Here is a 17,937-nt window from a genome sequence, read left to right as displayed (position 1 = left end):
TACAGGCACGAGGTCAGTCAGCACTGTCCAGGAATGACAAACTGGGATGAGCCAACTGCAAGGAGTCAGACAACTGGAGTTAGCTGGTGTGTCTGGGCACATCAGCAGAAAGTTCAATTACTGTCAGCTAACATGAATTCTTAAATTCCAATTTAGAACCGCACCCTAAAAATTAACAACTTCACTGCTGACTGAGAAAAGAATCAACTGTACAGGTGGTCTCAAGACCTGGATTCACAGTGAGAAATCAGCTGTCCTACGAACAAATACTTGTAACCCCATTTTCTTCTAGGTCAGAGGCTTGGAAACCCAGAGATAAGCTCAGTTTCCTCCAAAACTGAAAATATTTAACATTATATCAAATAATCACTTTTGACATCCTCTCCCTCGATTCAAGGTCTATTTATTGAACAGCCATCACAGAAAAGGTGCATTACATATGCACCATGCAGTGCACAGGATGCTAAGCTAAGAGGCAGTCTAAGGGATCTAAGGACACAAGGAGAGCCAACACCTGGTTCTGGCTCCTAGAAAATCAGTCTAGCTGGGAGCAAAGCAAGAGAGACAAAGAAACGGTAATCGAAACCCCAGGGGCTACATGTTGACTGCCAACAGAGAATGGAGAGGAGAGTTATAGAAAGAATTGAAACCAACCGACACCAGCCAAGGAAATGTATTTTTAAAATGAGTTTTAACATCATGTTTAAAAGTAGAAAAATCTTACTGCTAAAGAACACTGTGTTAAATTTTTTTATGATAAAATTTTAATTATCTGTATAATGCCCAGAGGTCTGACCAGTGGTTAACATTTAACAGTTCATCCCATTTGAAGGAAAAATACTTCCTTTTTTCTTTTTTACTAACTGGGGTGTGACCTTACTGGGGGCATGATGCTCAAGTTTTTGTTTTTTACAAAATCGAAGATATTATGGAGCCTGGCATGAGTTGAATAGTAAACACCACATTTCCTGAATCTAAGAGGCTGCCAGTTACAGGATGCTCCATTATTTTATGTACCATTAAGAAGGAAAACACTAAGCCAATAAAACATGGCACAACTGGAAGACAAATCTGACGAAATAGAGACTGCAGAACTATCTCTGAGGATGCTAAACTCACCAGCTCCGAGAGAAAGAAAAAGCAAAATCCACAAAACAAAGTGCACACAAGTATCAGTAGGGCTGACAGTATACAATAAGGGTAGTACATAAACCAAGGCAGAACTAACTTAAGAAAAGCGAGCTTGGTCTAAAAATTGTACCAGCATAAATTATTTTCATGTAGAGGTAAACTAATTAAGGGGTGACTCACCCCAGGAGCTGGGTCTAAGCATGATTACAGCACCAGTGAATGTGAAAATGTAAGCCGTTGGATTAGATGGACTTTTGGACAACACTCCTTTCTCCTTCCTAACCCCACCCAGCTCCATGCCACGGTGACACCTTAAGGGATTTTCAATGCCTATCTGACATAGATTCATTAACTGAAGAACATGGAATAACACTTTGAAAGTTCTCCACTCTGGACCTAATATACTGATCCTGAAAGTTTATTTCCGAGCCTTCATCATTAGTGCTGTTCACTGGATAACTTTTCTGAACTACGGATTCACAAAATTATAGAGGTGAACTGCACCTTGAAGACCACCCAAGTCGCTTCAATTCACAAATGAGGAAACCACAGTCCAACAAGAAGGTGGCAATGGCTCACCTACCTGAGGACTTGAACACAAGCCTTCTTACCCTCTGTCCTGGGCTCATTCTAGTCCAGCACACAGGAGGACAGCAGAAGGTGTCCACAAAAGCCAGATAAGCAAAACACATTTCAAAAACACCAAGAAGCAGCAGCACCAGAGATACCAAAGTGGATTTTCCTATAAGGCATGAGTGTGTACATATAAAATATCACACATACACATATATACACATATCTCCAAAGCTAAGTCTTCCCTCTCCACTTTTTTCTCTTGAATACAAAGCAGCAAACATTAAGGATATACTGAAAATGCAACAAAACCCAATTATTAACAATAGCACCTTAACCTTGACAGATGAGGATAATGCATCTTGTCAAAACCTAGGAATTTTTTTGTGCTTTTTAATGTTAGTTTGAATACGTAAATGTTTAATCAGTTGAATTAAGTAGCAAGATATTAAAAAGCAGGAAGCAGGTGTGGTTTTAACAACCTCAGTTTTGTATCTCTATAACAAACATTTAATTTTTTGAACAGTATCTTTTTTGCTACAATTTTATTGTTGGGTAGCTAGTTTGGTCTTTCTGTTTATGAAAACTGGCCGATTTATATCCGTATCACAATGAACAAATATATTCCTTCATGTATGACAGTTTCAGCATACAGAATGCAACCTCCGCTACCAATTATAGCTGCAAATGAGCAATAGTGTGGAATGAGACAGCCTGCTGGCTTTGTTAGTATTCTGTCTCCTTTGGGATCCCGTGGGGAAAGGGGAGGCTCTGATGAAGAGAAGCCCTTGGCTCATGGTTTATTGTGCTTGCCACCAGCTGCAGACTTCTCATCTCATTAGTTCTTTTAGAATACTGTGGGTGAAGACAGCTGTAGCCTACTTGAGTCTTCAGCTCCTGGGTATTCTGAAGGCTGAATTTGCTATGCACTTTCTGTAATCCTTGGGAAAAAAAAGAAAGCAAATTCACTAGGCCAAGGAAATGTATTTTTAAAATGAGTTTTAAAATCATGTTTAAAAGTAGAAAAATCTTATTGCTAAGGTGCACTGTGTTTAAAAATTTTTATGATCAAATTTTAATTGTCTGTATAATGCCCAGAGGCCTGGCCAGGATAAGGAACGGTTTAGTAAAACCATCATTATCAAGTTAGGTGTAATGTCCCCAGACACTGCTTGCTCCACCAATGCTAGCGCCTGAACAACAGAAAAACACAATGGTATCAGCATAAGGTAGATTCAGATAAGTGTTAATACAGCTCTATTTAATTGAAAACTCTTATTTAAGTAAAAAAGGCAAGTCAAGACACCCTTTGGAGAACAAATAAAATAAAATATGGTAAATAAATGGGTTACTGAGACTCCATGCTAGAGCCACAGAATACATTAATTAAATTCTTATAAATAACTGTTTTCTGTCACTGGAATACAAAAGTTGGGCTACCTCTTGGGTGTACATCTGTTACTCACTACAGTTCTCAATAGAAACTCTCAACAGAAACCAGATTCATTTTGAAGACAAAGAATATTAGTTTTACGGGGCTTCCCTGGTGGCTCAGTGGTTGAGAGTCCGCCTGCCAATGCAGGGGACACAGGTTTGTGCCCCGGTCCGGGAAGAGCCCACATGCCGCGGAGCGGCTGGGCCCCGTGAGCCATGGCCGCTGAGCCTGCGCGTCTGGAGCCTGTGCTCCGCGACGGGAGAGGCCACAACAGTGAGAGGCCCGCGTACCGCAAAAAAAAAAAAAAAAAAAAAAAAAAAAATTAGTTTTATGAATCTTTTAGCATAGTGGCTGTCCCCCAAAATGCAAGTAAAAAATCTGTGCTGAGCCAACCCAATGTCCTAGAGCCAGACTGAACTCATGATTATAAATGGGGGAGTGAGGAGGTGATGGGGGTAGGCTGGTAAGAGCTTCTTAACAGCTTGTGGAAAAATTGAGATGAGCTCCAGATACCAGAAACTGCTTAAAGAACCATGCCTGGTTACCACAGGTGAGGTTACAGTAAACTAAGGAAAGGAAAAGAGTGCCCAATCCACATGCACTAGCAACTCCTTGACACTTGCTCTCCCCAAAGAGAAACAATTCTACAGGGTAAACAAAAACTTGAGAGAGATATTAGGATCCTGCAGCCTGCTGTAAAATGCCTTCCTTTAGCACAAGATGATTAATTAGGTGTCTATTCAAATAGCTCAAAGATAATCATTAAGTTTAAAATGCACAGGTATTGCTGCTCAACTTAGCAAAGCTCATTTCTTCTAATCACATCCTAAAAGTAAAGGCCAGGATGGGGGAAAGAGCTGAATTAAACATGTAGATAAACAAACATCATCATTTATTAGCACTGCCCTGTATTTTCCAGTACTGTGGCACTTAGAAAAAAGGAGTTCCCAGATTCTATCACCATTGACCCAGTGCATAGCTAACTGGAGCTGAGAAAACTCAAGCCAGACTCTAAAAGGGAAGTCCATTTAAAAAAAAAAAAAAAAAAAAAAGTTTGCATTAAATTTTGCAAGTAACAGAGGTGTAAAGAGAAAACATTTACTAACTTGTTTAAGAAACTCATTTCAACAGTTATTTTCAAATAAGCAATTTTCTTTCCTATTTTTAATCACATCTCCCCAGTGACTCCTCACCCTTTCAGGTTCCCATAGAGTACCATTAATGTAGTATAAGTAAATCTCATTAATTCAGGTCCTACCACCTTGGAATTCATAATAATTCGGACAGGGGCTAGACTGAAGTTTATCTTTGTATGATCTATGAAAAAAAGATTTGCTACACAAATTAATAGAGTAACAAGATCTCAGGAGGGCTGTTTAAACAGTTCAGAAGTGTTTTAGAGCAATTCAGAAGCATTCATTTGCATATAATTATTATGCTAATTACAAATCATTCTTATCTATTCATTAAAGCAGATTCCCAAAGGACCACTAATTGTCAATAACTTGTTGGCCTAGTTTCTGTTACTGAATGTACCTCAGAGGAACAAAACTGCATTAAAAAAAATTCTCTAATTCAACACTCTCATTAATCCTTACTGGCTTTCCACCAATGAATCTTTAAAGCTGAATTTTTAAACAACTGCCCTGAGAACTGAGAAATGCAGTCAAACCTACACACCCAAACAGAACACTTTCTTGTAATCTTTTCAATCTCCTAGAGATGCTGCACAGAGACCTGGGGTGGGCGAGCTTGGCGGACAGGGGAGGAGGACAGACGCTGTCAGCAGAGCTCTGTGCTGAAAGGTGGCCACAGCCTAGAGCACTGCTGGGCTAGAGCACAGCTAGAGTAATCACCTCCTCCATTCCTTCTCATCTTGTCCGAATCACAGCCAGAGCCTGCCAACACTGTCATGTTTATGAAGGCAGACCCCCAAAGCCTTTGGAAGGTTGCAAATTGATAGAGAAAGAGAAAAAAACTCAGAATTTCGGTTACGAAAAGAAGTTACAACCAAAAGCCTGATGTGACAGTCTCCATCTCCTACAACCTGGCAGGGAAACTAAATAGTTGGGCTCCAGAGGCTGGGTTCCTGGAGAGCCCAGGGCTGGAGGGTACTCCCCAGCCCTCCTCTCAGGGGTCAGTAGGCTACTGGTTTGGATAAGCCTGTGTTTCATACACAAATATACAATATATTTGTTACTGTTACATTATATTTATTATTATATGTTTATATAGTATAGCATTTAAAAATGAAGACATTTTAAACTCTTAAAACCAATGAAATAAGTTTCAACATACCAACAAGTCAGTTTTATTAAAGATGATTGTTAAATATATATTTTAAAATTAAACTGCGTATGCCTAAAACATAAACAATATGTTTAGGAAAGTTTTGCTTAACATAAATGCATTTATTTCCTTAAATGACAGTAGATCACAGAACATATTACATCAAATTCCTTACACTAAAATGGGAATGTCCTTTTGAAAATTCACAGGGTGAGCCCTCTCCAGTAAAATGTCCATTTTGGTTCATGATTTGGGCTTCAGGCACAGCTGCATCTAAATCCCAGGACCCCCTTAATTCCATTAGCACCAATTTAACAAACACTAAATGGGAAATAATTGCAGAAAAAATTTTAACTTTTTTTTTTTTTTTAACAGCAAGAGCAAAATCTGATAAGCAGCATCATTCTTGCTACCATTTTAGGAAAACTTACTTATGTTCCAGGCACACACTTCCTTCTAGTTAACCCTCACAACCTTGGAACAAAGTTACTAACATTGCCACTGGGGGTGAGGAAGTGAAGTTCCTTGCCCAAGTTCACGGTGGCTGAGCAGAGCCAGGACTCAGATGCTGCTCTGTGGACACCCAGGCACCACGAAACTTTACTGCAAAAATGTGATGTGATTACACTTCATCACTTGATAAGACTCAAGTACCCTAAGGGATGTTTACTCCCACTCGGTCTAGAGAACCTCTCCTTGAGGGCTTTACACTGCTGAAAAGGGCTTTTATACGGAACAGACTTTAAAAACTTGATTTGGAGCTGTTTATGCTAATTTCTTTAAAAATATCTGCCGTTAGCTGCTCAAAAAAAAACCCATTTTCTAACTCTTACCAGACAATTTCTCCCCCCTAGGAACTACTTCACACCTGACCACCTCCACCACCCTCCCTTTTTTTACTTTGAAATCATGGAAGAGATTAGAAGTAAATACCAATAACAGGTTCTAGTGGAAAAAGTATTTTCCGCAACATAAGCTTGTACACACAGAGTTTTCAGAGAAATTTTAAAATTCTTGCTAAGATTTAAGCAAGCATGAAATAAGCAATGTGCTCTTTTCCCACAAGAGGGCACTGCCATCCAACTATGCCTTCAAATACACAGGACATTCTCTAAATCCACCACTGGATGCAAATCTAAGTGTTCCAGAGTACTTGACCATGTAAGGCAGCAGAATAAAGTGGGAAACATTTTCACATTTCTTTTTAATAAGAACCATGCTTACACTTATTTATATCTTCTTTGAGAATGGAGAAAAGAAAACACCCTCTGTAACTCACTACGAAAAGGATCTTGACAATGATTTGCTTCACAGCACAGCGAAGGGAGACGAGATAAGCCTTTGACAAGTGAAGTTTCTTAAGCAAAAGCAAAACCACCACTACCTCAAAACCTGTACTTGAGTTGTTCTGTTTTAGTTTCCAGAGGTCAAGGAGGCTACTACTACAAGTCAGGAGCTGGATCACAGCTCTCACCTCTTTATGATGCACACACTTTAATAAAGAGCTTTTGGAGCTCTTGCACATATACCGGGGATAAGTTACACCCTTTCAAGATAGAAATGAGTGTCTAGGTTCATTCTAGTGGCAGAAGGGAGAGGTACTCTACTGGGTTGAGTGTCTGCTCATGCCAAGGAGACCTGAAGCATCTGGCAACCACAGGCTCCTCGCACTTGCTGGAGCCCGGCCACAGACTTCCAATAAACAAAGGCTCTCTTCACGGCTGAAGAATGGGGCAGCCACAGCTCTGGGAGGCAGAAAGCCCTTCTTAGGAAGTGAGAGGCAACAGCTGGAACAAAAGTAACATCTAAGATGCAGGCGCTCTGTGAAAGCTGTGGGCAACAATGGAGTGACGGTCAGCGCTGACCATTTAGGGTTATCAGCTACCAATGGTTAATTCTGAAGTCTATTAGATTGACCCCAAAAGTGTCACTTTTGTGGCTCAAAAGCTGACAAATATTAACAATTTCATATGGTCTGATCAAATATTTAACTTTTTCCAGTCGAATTTCATGTTTCTGATTTTAAAGAGAAAAAATTTTAATCTTATAAAGATTATTTAGAAAGCATATTTTGTGATTCTTACATTTCTTTAAAATTATGAAGTTTTTTTTTAAAGGCAGTGCAATAAAGCATATGTTGCCAAGACTATCTACTCAAATGTGTAACATCTGGGTACTGTCTCACAGAATGTCTGATCAAAAGAAAAGATATGCCCGAATCCTTCCTAGAGCGCAAGAAACAAGCACTGCTTAAAAGTGTGACCAAAACTTACATGCCTAAATAAATGAAACCAAGTTTCATCAGCTTTCCATGGCTGACATTTAGGAAAAAAGTATGTTTAAAATGAGCAGTAACTTTAAAACAATACATACTCATGGTTTAAAACAATTATGAAGTGCCAGATTGTTCAATACTCAAATAATGGAATGGTGTTCAAAGTGACAACAGCTAAGTGGGTGGAAAAGGCAAGTCTTACATGTTCATTTCCAAAGGCAACCAAGATTTCAGAAAATCAGATACAGCTTAGCGTACTTCTGCTCTCAACTAAAACGGGCCCACCAAAACACATTCGCCAAACAAATGGATCATAACCGGAGAACAAATGGTCAGTGCTGGAAAGAACAAGCAAAAAGCACAAACTTTAAAAGCCAATTCATTTTCCTGGAGACCACCATCACCACGGGACTCCTACAAGTGGATTGGATGAGCCCAGCAATCCCATTACTGCCTTTGGATACGCAATTAAACGGTGGGGGCTCTTCATTTAGTAAAGTACTACACTCCAAATCTACCATCTTGTCAGCCTTTGAACCCGGACTTTGCAGGCACCCTGGAGCCCAGCACTGGTCTCTATCAGTTGTGAGAAAAAAAGCTCTTTGGTGGAGGGCACTCGACACCACCAGACTACACAATCAGAAAAAACGAACTCCAAGTCACTTAGAAACACTTTTAACATGTTCACTGATTAAGAATCTTGCAGGCTCTTCAGACAGATACAATTATTAGTTTATCTGGAAAAATATTTACCACGCCAACACAGAGCAAATAGCAAATTCCAATAAATGTTTGCTAAATGAACATGAAAATATATGAGTGGTGCTCACTGTAAGTACGCACACCAAAAGACATCTTAGGGTCTCCAATCCTTCTATTCTGTTGTATGTATGCAAATTTCCAAATATGCCCGAGTTTAGCAGTTATGGATGGAGGTAACAAAGGCCACGACGAAAGCTGCTATTTCGGGGGGCAAGAGAAGATGGATGGAAGAGCCAGCACTTGCTTGTTTTAAATAAATTGAGAATGCTCTTAATCAACATAATGCAAAGGAAGGAACAGCATACAGTGAGATGTTCTAGAAAAATAAGTCAGCAGCCCTGCTTTTGAGTCCATTGGTAACGTGGCTTGCGGGAAAGTTACAGCACTTCCCTGAGCTGAAACTCCTGAACAGTAAAATTAGCGACTGGTGTGAATGTTTTGGGACCATGGCCTCCAGTTGAGGTTCCTTCTGCTTCCAAAATCCTAGAAGGAGAGTGCCCCCTCTACAATGTTGACCAGTAACAGCATACTAGAGCACTTCCCAAGAGTGAGCAGAAATCACCTAAAGAGCTGGACAGAGACAGCCCAGGGCCTGGAAGGCTCTGACCTGGGAGGAGGAGAATTTTCATCTCTAACAAGCTGCCCACGGGCAGACCTTGCTTAAAAGGAAAGCGTTTTGGCCAAAGTTCTAGCTTAGGACTTAGGCACAACGTTCCCCAGAGGGCCTCAGGGGCCCTAAAAAGAAGCTTGTAACCTCTAAAGAACGTTCAGAGAACTGGACCAGTGGGCAGATCCAGCCACAACTGAGATCCACACATGTACGGCCTTGTGGCCGTGGTGGGGGTGTTCTCCAAAGGAGCCCAAACAAGTGGGGAAACTACATGGGCTGGAACGGAGCAGAGGGGTTCCAGGCCCCGCGAGGGAGTGAACTTTATGAGCAGCCCTGGCCTCTCACCTGGGAGTTCCCGTGTCCCTTGGGGTAGCAAGGAAAGAAGCGGGACTAGTGAGGGGAGCCACACTTTGCTCCAGGAGCTCCTGTTGAAAAAGCTGCTCAGGAGAAGTTTTCTACTGGAAGGAGATGGCACAGAGCCGTCTGGAGTCCAACAGTGGCGACCCAAGGAGCACAGCCCAGGGAGGGAGGTTTGGCTACTGGGGGCAGGCATCAGGGCTGAAGGCATAGAGCTCTGAGTCCAGAGTGTGAGATACCTCCTCTCCACCACTTCCCGGGGCGGGGACAATCGCAAATGTGGAGGAAAAAAAAAAGGACTTGGGGTAAACACAACATGGCAACCAAGGCAATTATACTCATGAGCATGTAAGGATAAGGACCTGAAAGTAACAAATGGGGCAGAGGGGGGTTAAAAAGGACAGAAGAAGGAAGAGATACGTATGAAATCTGAGATTTATCTTAAGAGCACGAGCTTCCTGGGTCACTCACAATGAAAGTGCCCCTCTGAGCTCTTTGAGGAGTCTCCACTAAGGATGTGATCAATCAGACCACACCTTGCACATCCTTTCTGTGACCCAGAAACAATATGGCATGTGAGTTTCTAGCTTGTGTGTCTCTTCCTTTTAGGAATACCATCTTCAGTGAAACAACACTAAGGTTAAAAACTGGGCAACTCTTGGCTTTGAAATGCCTCATTTGGGAAAAATCTTTCACCTTTAATTGATACACCCTAAGATGATGAAAAAGGGAAAAAAAATTATTCTCTCTTTAAACCTGATGCATTTTAATTTGGCATAGATCTATATTTTTCAACTATATCTCCCAAACTTTTATGCCATTAATATTTGCTTATTACTGACATCTAAAAAGCAGATGTTCAGCTTTATCAATTTTAGACCTGTGAGCCTTAAAAATTTGAATTGAACATTTATTTCCACGAAAAAAAATTATAAATTATAAAAATAAAGTCCCATAGCATGTACTTCAGAGGAAGCATAGACTACAGAGGAAGGCTGATACAATCCTTTCCCGGTTACACATAAATACCTAAAATGTGGTTCCAATTTCTTTTTCTTTTCTTTTCTTTTTTTTAAATTGTGCTCATTTTCTTTCAAATTACTTCCAAAAACGAAGGTCTCTCTGATGTTAATCATGTGTACACTTCGGCTTACACTTTAAAGACTCTTCCTCTCCTGGGAAGTGACTTTTGTATACAAATCATGGAAAGCTACTTAGACAAAGTGCTGGAGATGATTAAAAGGGGCCAGATTCAAATTCATACCTTAAAAAAAAGCAGAAGCAGATGTCAACTGACTCATTTGTGTATATTTTGGAAATGAGTTGAAGATATGCATGTGCATTTCATCAGGACATTTAAAGAATTCTCAACTTTTTATTGTGGTTATGTATCAACAGCGACTTTAGAAATTAAAAATACTTTAAAACTTGTATTCTGGTGTTTTACGCTGGACACCTTGACTCCTCCTTATAATCTGATCTAACTGAAACACTTTTTAATCTGACAGAAAGGCATCTGCTCATTCAGAAAGGACACAGTTTTTAGAACTGAAGGCACATCACATATACTTCATGATCCAGAATTAGTACAGAAGGAGCTAAAGTAGCATTTGTCCATTTAATATTTGAACAATAAAAACTTCATTTCCTCCAAACTGTCTCCCCATTGCCCTGCTTTTTTTTTCACACCACAGAGGAAAAAATCTGCAAATTCTCTTTGACTGATCAAACCTTTACTGAAGAGCTCTCTGCATGTCAGGCGTTGAGCATCTTGTTAGGTCCTAGAAACACAGACATGATCAGTACAGTCCAGGCCCCCAAGGGGCACCCAATTTACTGAGGAAGGCTTTTCAAGAGTGATAGCTGGGTTATATTTGAAATGGGGGAGGGGCAAGAAGCTGAGGGGATGGAGGAGATGTGGGGGCAGGGGGTGTGTTCTGATGGAACATGATTGTGCTCAGTGGCTGCTGCAATTACAAGCAGAAGGAGCCTTCCCTCTAAAAGGATATAACATCTTAATACTTCACTCCAATGCCTCTTTCCACTAAAACAAGAAATCCGTTTTGCATGGTAGCCAAAAGAAATTGGGTGGGGACATTTAAGCAGAAATCTCAGACTGCTCAGCTTGTTTCATTAGGCAGTGCTGTTATCTTCTAGAAAATACCAGAGAATGGTGGCTATAGTAACAGTCCTATGCAGACTTCCCATAAGTCATCAAGGAAAAAACCAAATAACCCATAAATTTAAATGTATATATGATTTCTGTAGCAAATTACTCTGTGACTCTGCATCACAGTGACAGTTTTTACAACTCCTTGTTCCTAGAGTTAGTTTGACAATGTCATCCTTCGATTATGTAAATATGTCAAAGCATCCACCCAAGTATTCAGTTACACTGTGGGTCTAATCACATGCCTTCTATGCATGGTGAAGTACAGTGCATAAGCATGACCAAAACCCAGCAAGTCTACAAGGAGAGCAACACAGCAGAGAGAGTTAAACGCTAAAAGCAGTCAACAGTTACTCTCAACTAGAATAACGTTCAGGGCTGTGTTTGTATTAAATCCAGCTGCAGTGACAGACACCCGCCACCAGGTGGAGTAAAAAGATTCAAGCTTCACTTCCAACTTCCTGGTTTCTTAACTCCCAACCATTTCACATTTGTCCTGATTTGGGAGAGTTGACTACTTATCCTCTCAAAATACTGTTTTTACTTCTTTTACTGTTTTACTTCTTTTACTGTTTTTACTTCTTTTACTGTTTTTACTTCTTCTTCGACTGTTTTTACTTCTTTTAAAGCAAGTAATATGCAGGACAGAAATTCAACCATTTCAGACGTTTTAAGAAAATTTAGCTCATTCAAGTAAAACCAGAGTTCATTAAAAACAAAATAAAAACCAAGGAATTAGACTGAGACTAAAACCTCCAGGAGTTAAGGTGCCAGGCTGAGCATGGAGAGGTGACTACACCTTCAGGTCTCCCTACTGAAAATCCACCTCGTTGGCCCATGCACAGTTAACCAAGCTCCCAATTCTAGCATCACTTTAATCCTTAAAGAGCAAACTTTAGGTACTAAAAATTGGCCACTGGTATGGCAGACGTATCCTAAGATGACCCTTTTCCCCCAGTGAGTCACAATCTTGTGTAATCTCCCCTGAGAACAGGTGGAAGCTGTGACTTGCTTCTAACCAAGAGACTGTGGCAAAGGTGATGGGCTGTCATTTCTTTGATTAGGTTACATTACACGGCAACTCAGCTTGTGGTGATCTGTCACGTAGCAACAGAAAACTGAACACTGAGTGAGAACATCCCCCCCCGCCAGTCCACTGGGCATGTCTCTGCCAGACCCTGACTCTTCTACCCCATCCCCCTGCCATCTAATCTAGCTGCTCCCGTTTGCTGAAGAATCACTGTCACCACCATCTTATACACACTTCTTGACCTCTATACGTAAGCAAGCAAATACATGCATATAGATATTATCTTTTTCCCTCCACATTTATTGGAAAGGATACCCTATCAGTACAAAAGATTCACTCCCTTCTGGTGACTACACTGAACTCCACCATACGGGTGGAACCACGTTTTTCATCAGCTCCCCATCGATGGAGAAACATTTAAGACTTCAGACTGTTTCCTTATAAAAATCTTATGCTTATACATTTGGTACTTCACATTGAGTAGGACCAATTCCTAGAAGTGGACTTTTGCTGGGGCAAAAGGCACGTGCATTTGCAATTCTGCAACAGAGGTTGTGCGACTTACACGCCCACAGGGAATGTATGTGAGTGCCTGATTCCTCACCCCCGCCCAACCCAGGTGTTACAGGTTAGTTTCTTCATTGCCCTCAAGCTCATCAGGTTCATCTGACACCTATTCACAAGTCACCACTCTGTGAAGAGGGGATGGGTTCCTGAACACAGAACAAGACACAGCAAAGAAATGAACAAGAGCTGAAACTCAGCACAGGGGAAGACTGATGCCAACGAAAGTGAAATCCCCCGGAGGCAGATCCTGCAGGACACACAGGCTTTGGACAGAGAGGAAGGTTCCCAGAAGGGAGGCCAGAACAAGAAGTGTGACGTGGCCAGTGGCAGACCAGCTTGAGGAGAGGAAGACAGTGCTCAAGCGGCAGCTTGAAAAGAGACAAAGCAGACAGGGCCTCTGCTCGGAAGGAGTCAAGTCAGTGGAAATACTGGACTGAGTTAGAATTTCCACTTCAGGCATCAGCTCAACGACCTTGAGAAAAACGCAGTTTATCTGGCCTTAGTTTCCTTACTTGTACAATAGGACCTCCCTGTTTAGCCCTGAAACCAAACTATGTGTAGCTGCAGAACTGTGTTCAAAGTAAATCGTATGGTGAAGACTAGTGTAAGACATGCAGAACTGTGCTGGGAGAGGGGCAGAGGGAACTTCCCAGCCCCATGCTCTAGGCACTCGTCCTAACAACCAGAGTGGTTTCCAAGAAACTTAGGGTTCTGCAAAGCACAGTTTGAAAGCACTGAGGCCTAGGTAGCTAAGGTTCCCCCTTCAACTCTATTATTCCAACCTCTCCCTCAGCGTTGGATAACGCACCTGTACCTCTGCTTATATTCTGCTTGCCTGCAATTCACTCATTCATTCAACATACATTCACTGAGTACCTATTACAGCCCAGGCACTGTTCTAGGAGCTGGGGAAGCAAGGGTTAACAGTACAAAGATTCTTCCCTCTGGGGTTCAATTTCTATTTAGAAGGGAGAGAAAAAAACAAACAAACATACATCAGAGCAACACGGGTAAGAGGGAAAACTGCAGTGAGAGTGGGGGTGGACCGCTCCACCCATCAAAACGCTACTCGTCGTCATATTATGACTCTTCCTCAGTCTTTTCAGACCTCTGTCCTCACAGATCATTTCTTTTCTCTGAAATCCTGATGCACTCTGGACCAAGCACACACCCCCACCATTTGTTAACTATTTCACTGTACGGGGTTTGTCTCACCCAGAGTGTAAGCCTCTTGAGGGTACTGTACCATCTTGAGGAGCTACCGGGGGCTATGCCAGCAGCACAGACTGAGCCCCACGATATGAGTTGACTGCTATGACAACATGGCCATTTCAGAAATGCAAGTGCGTCCTTAAAGCTTCCTTTGACACAGTGGGCTATAATTTCCAAGGAACATGAAAGTGCAGAATCAAAGGAACAAATTAATTCAACAGAAAACCAAACTGGATCTGGCAAGAAGTAAGGAGAGCCAGGTGGTCCAGGTGTTTGCAATAGGAGCTAATCCTAATGCAAACATTAACTAGTGGAGGCCAAGCAGATGGGGGTGGAACCTGAAGGGAGAGAGTGGGGCAACCATCTGTGCCAGCAGAGGGGAAGGAGGAGGCTGTGCAGAAGGCAGAGGCAGAGCCCGAGCCCCATGACTCCCCGTGCTCTACCCACCTCAGCCTTCACATGCCCCCAGGCAGCTCAGTGCTCTGCCCCTCACCCCAAGCCCCAAACTTGCAAGGGCACCCTCACCTCCCACCACACAGAGTTCCCCTCTCTCCTTTTATAGCAGAAAATATGCATGTTAAGGTTCTTTCTTTCTTTTTTTAATGTCAAAAGGTTTTGAGAATCCCTACACGATATCATTTGTACTTGTAGTTTCCACAACTGAGAAAACACACAAACAAAAAGCTACTGTGCCACACATGTTCACAGTAGCACTATTTACAATCGCCAAAAGGTGGAAACAACCCAAATGTCCACCAACAGAATAATGCATAAACAGAACATGGTATTCATACACTGGACTATTCTTCATGCATGAAAAAGAATGACAAAATGACACATGCTACAAGGTGGATGAACCTTGAAAACATTATACCAAAGTAAAAGAAGCCACAAACAGAATGCCAGATATTGCTATGATTCCATCTATATAAAATATCCCAAACAGGTAAAACCATAGGGGCAGAAAACACTTAGTGGTAGCCAAAGGTTGGGGGGAGGGAGCAGTGAGGAGTGATGGGTAGAGGGTGTCCTTTCGGGGAGGTGAGAATGTTCTAGAACTAGATGGTGATGATGGTTGTACAACACTGTGAATGTATTAAACGCCACTGAGCTGCACGTTTAAAATGTTTGAAGTGGTAAATCTAATGTGTATTTTATTACAATAAAAAAAGGTACTGTGAATTCAGTAAACTTTAAACTAATCTTTAAGGTGTAACTTGGAAAACAGGAGCTATGAACGGTGAAAAACAAAACCACACATACATATGTGAACACTTATTCACTCCCCAAACAATGCTTGGTGTACAGATTCTCAGAACTCCTGCTAAGAATAATGACAATAATGGCGAACATTTATTAAAGCAGGCACTGCTCTAAGTGCTCAAATTTAATCCTGTGAGATAATCAGCCCCATTTTTCACAACATAAATCAGGAAGAGAGGTTAAATAACTAAATAGCCAGTAGGTAGCAAGACCTCAGAATTTGAATCTGAAGCCCATCTAGTTTCAAAGTGTATGTTCTCAGTGACAGCGCCATGGACTCAACAATGCAGACCCCTCTCATCTGGGCCCAATCCATTCTCTCTCACTATCTATCCCCCTCACCCCACACACACATCCTTCCAAAAAGAGAGCCACCTGCTGAGCCTCTGCACTGTGGTGCCTTCCAGCCAGAGCCCCTGTGGCAATGCTGCTATCGTGCATCCCGGGCCAGCAGTGCCTTCCCTCCTCTCTGGAGGTGAGGCTGCGGTGGAAGGAAGGGAATGAGGGCCTCCAGGGCTCTTGCACAATCAGCCTGAACTGTTCTTTCCCCTTGCACTGTTGCCTGCAAACCTTGTTTGGGAGCCCATTTTAGCCTGAGGACAGGAACAAAGAACTACTCTTGTGCCCCCGGCAAAATCAAAGGTGCCTTGTGCTCTGCTGGAGAACAAGGTGGAATGCAAACCTCTGAGCCACAAGACTGGACCGTTTTGCTTGGCCAGCACAACTTAGTCAAACACCCGCAATACGATCCGAGTGCCTTCACCCAATCCCGGTGGGCAGCACTGCTGCTCCAGGCATCTGAGCTACCCTGACCTAGCCATCAGTGACCCACTCCCAGTGATCTTTCACCCTATCACCACACTCTTTAACACACACGAACTCATGGCTGGAAGAGATACCAAGAGAGATAAAGGGGCCAAACACACACCTGAATGTTGTTTTTAAAACAGAACATACATTCATTTCTAAGGATAAAAAAGTCCAATATAACTTAAGAGGTGGAAATATCACTAAAACAGAATAACTTCAAATCACAGCATGACTAAAATTTAAGAATTTCTATGACAAGAGTCCCTTATCCGTGCTCACACTTCTTATCGGGGAGGGGGCCCTAAACAGAACAGGACCTGGCCTAGCAGAGGGTCACTGCTGGCAGTCCCAACCCCAGTGATTTCTGAAAAAAGGTCAAACCTTTGTTTTTGAAAGCTTACCTTTCAATTTCAATGGCAAAACCAGACATTTACTATCTGGGTTATTTCTGTTCAGCTTACAACACTGCTCAAGTTCAGGGAATAAGCACAAAAATGAAATGGAAAGGGATCCTAACCGAATGTGCCATGCTTTGCCATGACAAACCAAGGGCTGCCACTCTTATTGCAAAGTTTTAGTTCTCCAGACTAGCAGGAAGAGGGCCACCGGTTATTTTAGCACGTAAAAAATCCACAACTGTACCCCACACACTACAAGAACTGAGTTCACATTTATAAACTGGGGCAAAGTAATAACAAGGGTCTTAATTGCTGGGGTTGGGGTGAGGACTAAGGGTCCTTACTGTTTGGGAAAAAAATTTTTTTTTAATTAAGTCAAAAGTCTAGAGTACAAATAATTACATCTAGTAAGACTCAAAAGAGAAAGCTACACAACTGTTAGACTGGGATATTCTACCATCAACCATTTCCCACAAATGACAACTTTAGCCCTGAATTACTGAAAATTTGTATGTAAATTAAATTTTTGCTTTCTTAATCAGACTTTAAATGTACAAGGGACCCATAGTATTTAAAGAAGCTCAAGAGAAAATTCTTTTGTAAAATAATGTTATTTTTTCCCCCCCAATGAAAACAAACTCCTATGTATATCCTGGGAATACTGGGATTTCTCAGAGGGATCACTTGTACAAAGGTGAAATCCACATGAAAAAACAAATCACCTTCTCTCTTATTCTCTGATCTCTTTTGCTGCTCTGATCTCTTTTTGGACCCAGACCTAAGTTCCAGGCTTATTTCAGTGTAGAAAGGTAGGTCATACCAGAAAAAAAAATAAAACAATTTTTAGATGTAAAAGGCAACAGGTTAAAACGTCATCAAGTTGTACATCATACTTACTGCTGGTTCAACTTGACTTCGATCTGCAATATCTATGTGGACAACTTCAACAGTTTTCCATGTGTTCGGATCTAAACCGTGTACCTATATATGACAAAGAGAAAGGAAACAAAGCAAACTGTTAGGCAAAACTACTACACTTACATACATAATCTTTT

The 17,937-nt window shown here is 41.6% G+C and overlaps 1 protein-coding gene across 4 annotated transcripts in view; it reads right to left on the bottom strand.

Annotated features, from left to right (window-relative positions):
* PITPNB (phosphatidylinositol transfer protein beta) overlaps positions 1–17,937 on the bottom strand; it is a 63,185-nt gene that overhangs the window by 24,459 nt on the left and 20,789 nt on the right. For all 4 annotated transcript variants that reach the window (XR_013831223.1, XM_079942128.1, XM_079942127.1 and 1 more), the window contains one exon: positions 17,780–17,863. Coding sequence is in view for 3 of the 4 variants with exons in the window: in XM_079942128.1 (XP_079798254.1) it covers positions 17,780–17,863 (84 nt within the window). In the remaining variant the exon portion in view is untranslated. The remainder of the gene's footprint in view (positions 1–17,779; positions 17,864–17,937) is intronic.

Source organism: Stenella coeruleoalba (genome assembly GCF_951394435.1).
Source record: "Stenella coeruleoalba genome assembly, chromosome: 14".
Classification (NCBI taxonomy): domain Eukaryota; kingdom Metazoa; phylum Chordata; class Mammalia; order Artiodactyla; family Delphinidae; genus Stenella; species Stenella coeruleoalba.
The sequence above is the reverse complement of the archived record's forward strand: the minus strand, read 5'-3'. Positions and strand labels throughout refer to the sequence as shown.